The sequence below is a fragment of the Phyllostomus discolor genome, chromosome 8 (assembly GCF_004126475.2).
Source record: "Phyllostomus discolor isolate MPI-MPIP mPhyDis1 chromosome 8, mPhyDis1.pri.v3, whole genome shotgun sequence".
NCBI lineage: Eukaryota > Metazoa > Chordata > Mammalia > Chiroptera > Phyllostomidae > Phyllostomus > Phyllostomus discolor.
In genome coordinates this window covers 3,019,523-3,029,658 of record NC_040910.2, presented here as the reverse complement: position 1 = coordinate 3,029,658, position 10,136 = coordinate 3,019,523, and the positions used below count along the sequence as shown (strand labels likewise).

At 58.0% G+C, this 10,136-nt stretch overlaps 1 protein-coding gene across 1 annotated transcript; it reads right to left on the bottom strand.

The window, feature by feature from the left end:
• Positions 1 to 3,378: 3,378 nt before the first annotated feature.
• Positions 3,379 to 7,521, bottom strand: BBS12 (Bardet-Biedl syndrome 12). Its single transcript, XM_028519095.2, has one exon. It carries the CDS (start codon positions 6,922 to 6,924, stop codon positions 4,780 to 4,782), a length of 2,145 nt encoding a protein of 714 aa, XP_028374896.1. The 5' UTR covers positions 6,925 to 7,521; the 3' UTR covers positions 3,379 to 4,779.
• Between the last annotated feature and the right edge of the window lie 2,615 nt (positions 7,522 to 10,136).

Below are 10,136 nucleotides of genomic sequence, written 5' to 3'. Positions count from 1 at the left end.
GGCGGAGGCCACTCAGACCGGCGGCTGGGAGAAGCGCGGGCACGTGTTTGGAGGCTCAGTGACATTCTGCGGAGGCCTTGTGACACCCGGGTCACTGGGTCAGGCTCACCCGAGTTCAGGGAGACCCCCACTGCCGCCCAAGGGGGTACACGTTCACACACTGCAGATGGCAGTCGGCACGCTTCTCAGAGCAGGCCCCGTGGAGCGCACCCTCCCGGTCACGTGGCCTGTCTGCAGTCTCAGGGTGTGACCAAACAGGCCTGTGTCCACCAGGTCACCTCCCACCTCTGTCGCTCCGGCTCCTTCGGGTTTTGTATTTCATATCCTCGTTTCCTGCCGACTTAGGTTCTCCTTTTGAACGCACGGTAACTTACTGCTATGGCCGCGACGACCACAGGTCCGAGGAGATTCTTCTTCTGGCCGCTGGAGAAGGCACGCCATCTTCTGCTGAGCCCGTAGGGCGGCTGGCAGTAAGATAAGTCACCGCGACGGTCTGAATCCACGAGTGGCCAATTTTGACACCCCAACTTTATGGACATCGAATTAAAGTTTTTGCGATGGATTTTGGTCTGGACTTATCTCTATACTCTTTTAAGAAGCAATTTTTAAATATTTTTGCCCCCTTTCATTCGAGTTTCAGTATCACTCATAATCTGTCCGGGATTTAAACTGGTTACAAGAATCACAAGGTTCAGAGCGGGGAGGCACAGGGGGAGGCGGCTTCCTTCCACTTGGACTTCAGGGTGAAGGGCCAAGACCTCGGGTCACCTCCCCGGGTCATGGCGAGCTCCCGGCAGAGAAAGGGCTTGGGCCCAGGGCTCCGGCGACCCCTTCCAGACCCCCAGGAGCGTGAGAGAGGGGACTTTCACTCTCCCGGCCCTTTCTCCACGCCCCCCAAACTACACTCACCTCCCCTCTCAATTCTCCCCCCAGACTTGCAGCCAGCAGGCCGAATTTTTAAGAGCGCAAGAGTGGAAGCCTGCCACCTACAGGTCAAAGGGAAGAAATCCTTCAGGTTTCCCAGAGTCAAGTTCCGCCCCCGCCTTCTGTGGGAGAGGGGCTCTCCGGAGTCTGGGGGGACGGTACACAGGGACGCAGCCTTCGCCACCCTCACCGTCAGAGCCACGAGTTTCTGCCACATTCCTTCCCCAGCAGGGCCCGGAGCCGCGGCAGCAGGCAGGAATGACAAGGCCGACCGGCATGAGAACCTCGTTAGAGAGGCACGCGAGTGTCTCTCGGCCACCGGGACGTCCCTCCCGTAGGCATTTCCTCTCCCCCGCGGAGAAGCAGCTGAGAGGGCAACGACAGCCCTTGCTGGAGCGGACGCTGGGACGAGCGGGCGACCTTTCGGAAGGAGCTCTTTTCGAGTTCGTGCTGTCCGCTCAGACACAGTCCAGACGGACTGAGTGTTTACATGGGAAGGACGATAAGACCATAAAGTAACGAGACGTCTGTGCCAGCAACTGCAGCGTAATCCTGGGTCGGGAAGCCCTTTCTCAACGTAACACCGAAGGACGGAGACACAGAAATTCCAATGCTAAAGAACATAGAGCAGTATTACTGCCCTTCCTTCCTCACTAATAAGGGAAGGTTTACGAAGAGCAGATTGCATTTTCGCCCAAACTTCAAACAAGCTTCCTAATGTCCAGTGTGGACAATGGCCGTGGAAATGACACTTTCATTTGCAGAAACTTTGGAAGAAGAATCTGGCAGAAATATCTAAGGAAAGCTAAAATGTCCACCCACCTGTTGACTCAATATCCGTGGAAAATGCACCCAAGGGACACAGTGACGAGCAAGAGGAAGACGCAGCCACAGGCGCACTGGCTGCAGCCGGCCGGGGACAGCGCCCGCCCTGGCACGGAACTCGGCGTCTGCCGGGAGACGGGTGCAGTGAACCGCAGCGGGTCCTGCTGCTGGAAGGACGTGACGGCGCTGAGGACGTGCTACTGAGCCCTACTTACGACGCTGGGGCAACGTCTTCACGCACTGCCTGACGGAAGCAGGCTACGGGGCAGCGTGGTCAGTGTGGTCCCCATCACGGACTGCGGAGAACACCTCTGCGTCCACACACACACAGAAGCGTGCCGGGACGCAGTGAGAGATGCGCGTGCGTTTGTGTGCGTGTGCAAAAGCCCCAGGATGGAGGTGTGAACGGGGCGAGAGGAAGAGGCATCCACAGTTAAAGAGAAAAAGGCGTGGCCCTGGCTGGCGTAGCTCAGTGGATTGAGTGCGGGCTGCGAACCAAAGTGTATCTTGTATCTGTTCGTTTCTTGTATCTGTTTTGATCTCTCTGTCTGTGGAACTTTTTAAAAATATGTAGTGTTCAACAAACAAATACTCAGAAAATGTATTGCATCCAAGGGTACTGATGTTAGGAGAGTGTGTGTGTGAAAGAGAGACTTTTATTTTTGCTCCTTTATTATTGTTGCTGGGCATCAAGGGGATATAATAAGAATTGGAATGTCCTGGCTGGTGTAGCTCAGTGGATTGAGCTCGGGCTGCAAACCAAAGTGTTGCAGGTTCGATTCCCAGTCAGGGTACATGCCTGGGTTGCAGGCCATGACCCCCAGCAACCACACATTGATGTTTCTCTCTATCTCCCTCCCTTCCCTCTCTAAAAATAAATAAATAAAATCTTTTGAAAAAAGAGAGAGCGAAAAAAAGGCGAAAAGACTGGGGCCTGGCCGGTTGGAGACACAGAAAGCGTTCAGGAAGGAGAAGGTGCCAGAACATGAAATAAGGTCGGTCGGCGACAGAATCAGATGCAAAGTGAGGGCTTGTCCAGCCCGGTCCGGGGGCCGGGGAGGGAGACCCCCACAGACGCTCCAGGCCAAGGCCCACTGCTCCCCGGATGGGGACCTCCTTGTCCCGGGAGTCGGCCCAGGAGGGGCAGAGCCTCTCATCCAGACAGACACCTTCACTGTCTGAAGGGGCCACAGAGACATACTGCTGAGGCCACGGGTGAGAGCTCATTTTAAGGTGACAGAGACAGTGGGTATTTTAGAATGGCTCGCTGAAAGGCATTTCACAATGTTTGCGGGCATGTCACTCAAGTATAATGTTACTTTGTTTAAAGTCTCAGCGTCACCACCCCCCACCCTATTTCAAAGCCAATAATTACTCGTGTGGGTTTGGGGGGCAGTCCCCGGCTCTGTTTAGTTGGGGGGGTGGGGGCTGGGGTCAGAGTGGCCCAGGGTCTCTCAGGGCTGCATGCCTGGTGGCCACGGAATGGAGGCTGTGTCCCCACAGACACCCGTGAGGACAACGGAGGGTCAGTTGCGTCAGGGGAGTTCACACACACAGACCGAACGCACCGAGTTGCTGCCTGAACCGAGACGCTGACTTTGCGTCTGCCCTCGTGACACAACCACTAGAGGAAACAGGTACTCTCGTGAGCCAAGCCACGGTTCACGGTAAATCTGCATCACACCGGCACTCCTAGTTTCAAAGTGTGAGATTTTACTGGATAATACATGCAAATACCAACTTCACAAAAAATAAACCCTACCACACAAAGTGAGGTGGCTGGCTATCCACAGTAATGTCAGTGGCACACATGACCTGGGCAGTATTTTAACAAAAACTAAGTATTAAAAGCATGCAGGAGAGTAAAAGTGTCCACATCTACTCAAGTAATGGACCGTATTTTATTTTTAAACACTGTTCAACACTCAGTGTTATCACTGTAACTCTGAACACAGACGGTATTCATAACTGGGATGAGGATCTGGGGAAGGTGGTCACGTGATCGCATTTAGGGCAAACATTAAACCGAAATCCTGGTCTTTCACCCCAGCACGAGGATGACTGAGTCACACCCCCCCACACGTTTGAGTCCCCTCAGGGTTCGCCCCGCACGACACCAGAGGCTGCAGCTGCTCAGTGGCACTACCTGTGTGATGCGATCAAGTCCACGTACAGGTGCTCCCAATCAGGTTTCACAACAAGCCCCGAGGCAGGGGCCGGGGCGGGGCCTGCGGGGGCCACAGGCTGAGCGTGGGGAAGAGGGCGTGGGAGGAAGCTCTCTCCACCCCCTGGTGGCGCTGCTGTCCTGGAACTTTCTGGCAATGACACCCAAGATCAGGTGGTCAGTCACAACGCCCGTCATGGGTCCTAGTGCATACCTGGTCTCAGACTACATTCTGGATAATAAAGAGGCCTAGGGGTCCTTGGAACTTTCAGCCGGCTAAGTTCACGACCGTGGGGGACGTGGCAGAGGCCAGCGCTGCGCACTGGCTTCGTCGTGCTGTCCGGGGCGGGCGGCAGCCTTCGTTAATGCGGCGCGAGACCGAGGGCGTGCACCTGGTATGGACCGAACACCCGGGCTGTCCGCCTAGTCCGAGCCGCCCTCCAGCAGCGTACTCCCAGACACCAGGTTTGGCCGCGACCGCATCAGGGCAGGCCCGAGAGTGCACCGTTGGGTGAGGCTGCCGGGCTGGCCCTGGGCACACGGCTCACCTCCTGGGTGAGCAGGAGGACCTGCCCCATCTCCATGGGGGTCTGTGTCCCAGGCTCCTGCTACGCCGCACAACCTGACGGCGAAGTAACACTCCGCCCGGACAGCGCACAGGCTGGGCCCTGCGCACTGTAAATGCGGGGACGTGCCCACGCCCAGGTCCTCCCCTGTGACGCGACCTCGTACAGTCAATGACAGACACCAATTATTTTCTTCTCGGGGACAGCTGGTACGTCAGGCACGATGACTGGGCCACTAGGAAACCTGTGATCAGCAGGACACATCACGAAGATCACTTCCCAAAGGCTCAGACAATGGCGCTACAGAAACAGAAAGCCCTCAGACTCCTGCGGCCGCACCTGCGTGTGGCCACGCCCAGTGACGATCTCGCTGTCCGTCTGCAGCACCAGCAGCACGAGGTCCAGGGCGCGGCGCCACGCCTCCACTTTCGGCGTAACGGTGTCGTACACCCTCGGGCCCCCGTCCGGGTGACTGGAGTGGCCTGGGCTCAAAATCCCCCCACTCAGTCTGCTGTACTCGTTCAAGACGTAAGACGACGGGGAGCCGGAGTCCGCGGCGCTCTGCACGTGGCGCTGAATGAAGGTCTCGGCTTCAAATGCCGACGAGCGACCGGCAGCGTTCCGCGCGAGAGTCGAGAGGTACTGGCGCCACCCGCTCGCCAGGCCGCGAAGCACGGTCGGTCTGAGCAGCGCGGGGCACGCGGCCGGCCTCGGGGCAGCGGCGATCGGCAGCCCTCCGGAACGCACGCGGTCTCCTTCGGTCGCAGGCTGCTCCGCGAGAACCTGGAGGTGGCCGAGACACAGAAACTCCAAGGCGCCGCCTCCGAGGAAGACCGTCTGCTCCTGCAGGGCGTGGTGCAGACGGCGGGCGCAGGCCCAGAACCCGTCTTCCTTGGCTTGCAGCTGCGCAGCCGCCGGGCTGGCGAGCACCGCGGTGACCAAATTCACCCCTTCTGCTTGCAGCACGATCGCCCTGCTGCCGGCCCCGTCGCCAGCACCCCCGGCGGGGCCGCTCCAGAAGGCCACGCAGACCCCACTGCCCACGGCGTCCTCGTTCACCTGCGTGACGTAGGCCACCTGCGCGGCCCCAGAAGCCTCGGCGAAGGCCTGCAGCACCGTGCCGTCCACCCACCCTATCAGCAGCCGCTTACTGCGGGCGCACCTCGCGACGAGCCGCTCCGACACGCTTCCCCGCGCCAGGACCAGGTGCACGCGGAACTGCGCTAACACCTGCAGCACGCGATCCGCCCACAGCTCCTCCGCGCCGTCCTGGCGGAGCGTCTCCGTGCTCTCTGACACCGTTTGGGCACGGGCAGGCTTGTTAAACCCCAGGTGGCGATAGTTCTCCGTGAGGTCCCCCTCGATGAGAACCACCCGCAGGGGCCGGTTCTGCACGTCCTCGGGCACCGGGGTCCCAGCTGCCGACACAGCAGTGACAAAGCCCGCGCAGACGCAGGAAGCAGCTTCCGGTAAACCTGGTAAACAGCAAGTGAAGACTCTAGAAACGTCAAACGTGAGCGGCACCGCCCCGCCGCCCTGGCGCACGCTCGCCTGCCGGCGCTGCAGCCGCAGGGCCGCTTCCGCCAACGTCATGCTGCTGGCGTCTCCGTGGCTCAGACCCGCCGCCAGCTCGGCCAGATCCTTGCAGGTGTGGGCGCGGGGAGTCACCGCGCGTTGCTCTAGACCGCCACCTGGTCTGCCCGTCGTCCCGGGAGCGCCCCCGGCCCGACAGCAGTGCCTGCTGTGGGTCAGCGCGGGCTTTCTGCAGCCGGGGGCTGCGCGCAGGCTGGTTCTCGGAGTGGGAGCGGTTTGTGCCGGGTCGTTATCTGTTCCAGCCGCAGCCTGAGGTCTGAAAAGTGCAGCCGATTTACCGGGTGTCCCAGAAAAACTGGAAGTGGCCGACGCCTGAGGGGCAGTGCCGTGGAGGCCACGCTCCTTCGGCATCAAACCGGCCCCCAAAGGGGACTGTGGGAAGGGGCCCACGCCGACACCCACTGGCCCGGGTCCGGCGGGCATCTGTGTGCTGTCTGTCTGGTCACAGACTGTGTGGAGAGGGACCTGGAGGGCGACCACCTCCTCCAGGCAGGTGGCCAGGCCCTCTGACATCCCCGACACGATGGCCGGCACGGGCACCCCCAGGTGAAGGCACTCCGCGGCCGCGCTGCTCCAGGCCCCGGCGAGAGACAGGAGGGTGCCGGCCCCGGTCCCGTAGGCGTCAGTCTGCGCGCGCACGGCCTCCCTGAGGAGCTGGCCCACCGCGCTGCTCAGATCCAGCCTTTCCAGCAGCCTGGCCGCGGAGCTGACTAACACACTCTCGGGGCCCTCTCCGTCCACCACAAACTTGGGCGACCTCACCGGGCCCAGGAGACTGCTCCCGGCGTGTGCAAAGGAGGCCAGCTGCTGCAGCCCCACGTGCCACCTCCTGCTTACGCCCCGGCGAGCCATCGCCCGCAAACGCAGTGGACACCTGGGACGTTACCCAGGGCGGCTCACGGTTGGGAACGCCGACCAGGAGCAGGGAGGCACACCCCTGCCTCTGCGGGGTTTCTGGATCCTGCAGCTTCCCTTACGCGCGGCCGTGCAGTGGTGGAGGGGCACGTGCCGGCGGGCGAACCCTTCATTCCACGGGGCGGGGGGCTGCTGCGTGATCAGGCAAGCCACAGGCATGGTCTCCAGGAGGCAGCGAGGCCGGAAACGAGTCTTGGAGAGCCATCTGAAAGAGCCGGCATGTTGGAGGAGGCGGCAGGAGAGGCACATACGTGTGAACACTCCCGGGCGCTGGCATCAGACAAGCAATCGGACTTTGGGGGGGTACAGGGCGTGGGAACCGCAGGAGCTAGAGCTCAGGAGGAGGGCAGGGCTTGCGCCGCAGGGCAGTAGGTCCCTGGCGACCCGGCCGCGGCACCCGGCACGTGGGAGGGCTTTCAGGGAGAGGTTAAGAAACAGCTGGACTCAGTGGGTGGGCACGCACCCCGAATCCAGAAGCCCGGGTCTGAGCTCAGCTCTACGGCACAGCCTCTGGCGAGCCTCCTAGCTACTCTGCTGGAGACAGATACCTGGGCCCTCACGGCCTGCACTGCCCAATGTCGTCAGGAGAAGGAATGAGTGCCAGGCTTAGAACAGTGCCTGGTGCAGGGCGTGTGCATCCCAAGCACTCGCTGCGCTGCTGCCGCTGCCCCCTGCATTGGGGCCCATCGGCACTCGGCCAGGGCCAGCGGCGGCAGGGCCAGCAGTGTGGGGGCCAGCAGTGCCGGGACTGAAAAGGTGGCTGTGGCCGTGAAGAACACCCCTAGTCACTGGATGAGAAGGGCACAGGGGGATGGAGGGGAGAGGATGGATTTGGTCAGCAATTAGAGTATCAGAAGGAAAAACAGCAATATTTAAAGGAAGTTCAAGAGCAATTCGACTTTTCCCACATAATTTTCAGAATTCACATCTAAAACTAACAGGAAGAAGTTACAAGAGAAAGACTTTAGCCCAATAAAAAGAACTTTTCAAACAAAGTGTCACTTAGTTGGGAAGCTGTCTCGTGGGTCTGAGCTCTCAGTGAACGCACTAGAGCTAAAACGGCAGATAATCCGAACTTCTCCCTCTAACACACTGTAATTCTCCAAGTAACACTTTCATCACCATCTCCTGAATCCACACTACAGAGGAGCACACGACTCCCCGGGTTTCCCTGCCTTCCAGTGGCACCTCGACTCACCCCAGAAGCTGAGGAGCAAGGGCTGAGGCTCCAGACACACCCGCAACCAGCAGGAGGTGGGAACCCAGCCCCTCCCCGCAAGCAGCTTCCTACGACTGTTGGGGACCGAGGAGAAAAACCAGTACACTCCAGGAAAACATGTAACAGACCCTTTGAACCCACGTTCACATTCTCTTTTGTGGAATAAAAATCACTCCTGATACACGCAGGCATAACCCTAGGCAGCATCCGAGTAGGAAAACAACCCACCAAGCCTTGCAGCTGCCCCCCCAATCGCCCCACCCCCCACCGCCTCTGCGGTCCTCCCCCTCACCCTGCGATGCTGATTCTTGGCTAACCCGGTTTCGCTCCCAGTCATCAGTTACTGCCGTCACCCTCAAAGCCCTGGTCCCTCTTGTAGGTCATCTTACTCACCTTGCAGAGCCAGTGACCTTGAAGAAATCCAGCTCGACTCCAAGCAGACCTGGGAGCAGCTGGAAATAAACACAAAAACACCACGCTGAGTGGGGTCAAATGGTCTCAGTAATTAGCAACATTCTTTCCTTTGTTATCGGTAAAAGGTAACCACCTAAAGCAAACCTGTGCATAGTAAATGAGGACCATCCTCGATGTAATGTGCCCAGAAAAGCAACAGAAGCCTGTCCAGGCAGGGGTTGGGGCCCTCTCTCACCCAGAGAGCAGCCGTGCTGTCCTTTTCTCCACGGGACTTCTGTAGTCCGTGTGCATTTGTTCATTGCAGTCACAGCTGCAGCCGCAGCCACAACACATGGACCCCGTGGGCCGGGGTCCGCATCAGGGTCCAGACACCACTCCCTTTCCAGGCCCAGTGACACTCCGCAGTGTGTGCGCATTGTTCTGTCGACCCATCCATCCCTCCGAGGGCCTTCCGGTTATTGCTTCCACTTGTGTATTAGTGCAACGTGAGCCTTTGAGTGCCAGTGTTTCAGTAGACAATTCCGCTCAATCCCTTGGCTACGCACCAGGAGCGATCTCAGGGTAGGTGCAGGGGGAACTTTCCGAGGCACTGCCCCGCTGTGTCCCGTGGCAGCTGCATCGAGGTCTTCATTCCTTCCCAGGGCGCCAGGGAAGGATCCTGACTCTTCTAGCTCCTGGTCGCTCCCAGAGTGTCGGGCTTCGGGCGGCACAGCTCCGATCTCTGCCTCTCATCCTTGCGGCCTCCTTGAAAGGATGATAGTCACTGGGTTTGGGGCACCCGAATCTGATGTGACCTCAGTTTATGTAATTATGTCTACAAAGACCCTGCTTCCAAAGAAAACCACTTCCTGAGATTCTGAATGGACAGAAATTTGGGGGGGTGGCACCACTCAACCTTGTGTTTACCAGAACTTACCTTCTTTTGTTTGTTTCACTTTAGACATCCTAATGGGTTTAAAGTGATATTTCACTGTGGTTTCGGCTCACATTTCCCTCATGACTAACGCTTTTAAACATCTTTTCTGGTGATTTTTGGCCACTTGTGTATTTCTCTGGAGGAATATCACGGGGATGTGCCTGGTTTCTTCAGGTGTCAGAGTCTGTTTGCGGTTTCCTCTCTGCACTATGTTTCACCTCCAAGGTGTGAGTGGGGAAGTCATACAGAATTGAGAGCAAAAGGAAAGCGCCACAGGCTACTAAAACTTAGTTGGTATTTATCTATGTGAAAAAAGGTTTCCTAACGGAGACAATGAACTATTTTAACTAATAATCTACAAGCAAAAACTGATATCAAATATTCACAAGATCTATTTCAGCATTTGAAGAATCCATCCCAAGTTTCAGTAACTTTCTTAAAAAAGTCTCAGCATTCCTAAATTTAGAAGAGCTCCTAAATTATTACTTTGAAGAGACTGCAAACTTGCTATAATTAACATAAAATAAAAACTCAAACGAGAATCCCCCTCTTCTGAGAAGCTGAGTGGACAAAGGCAAAGTCGGTGAAGGGGGTGGTGAA

Bases quoted from the DNA above. Each gene is read 5' to 3' on its own strand.
- BBS12 (XM_028519095.2), bottom strand. From the start codon at position 6,924: ATGGCTCGCCGGGGCGTAAGCAGGAGGTGGCACGTGGGGCTGCAGCAG.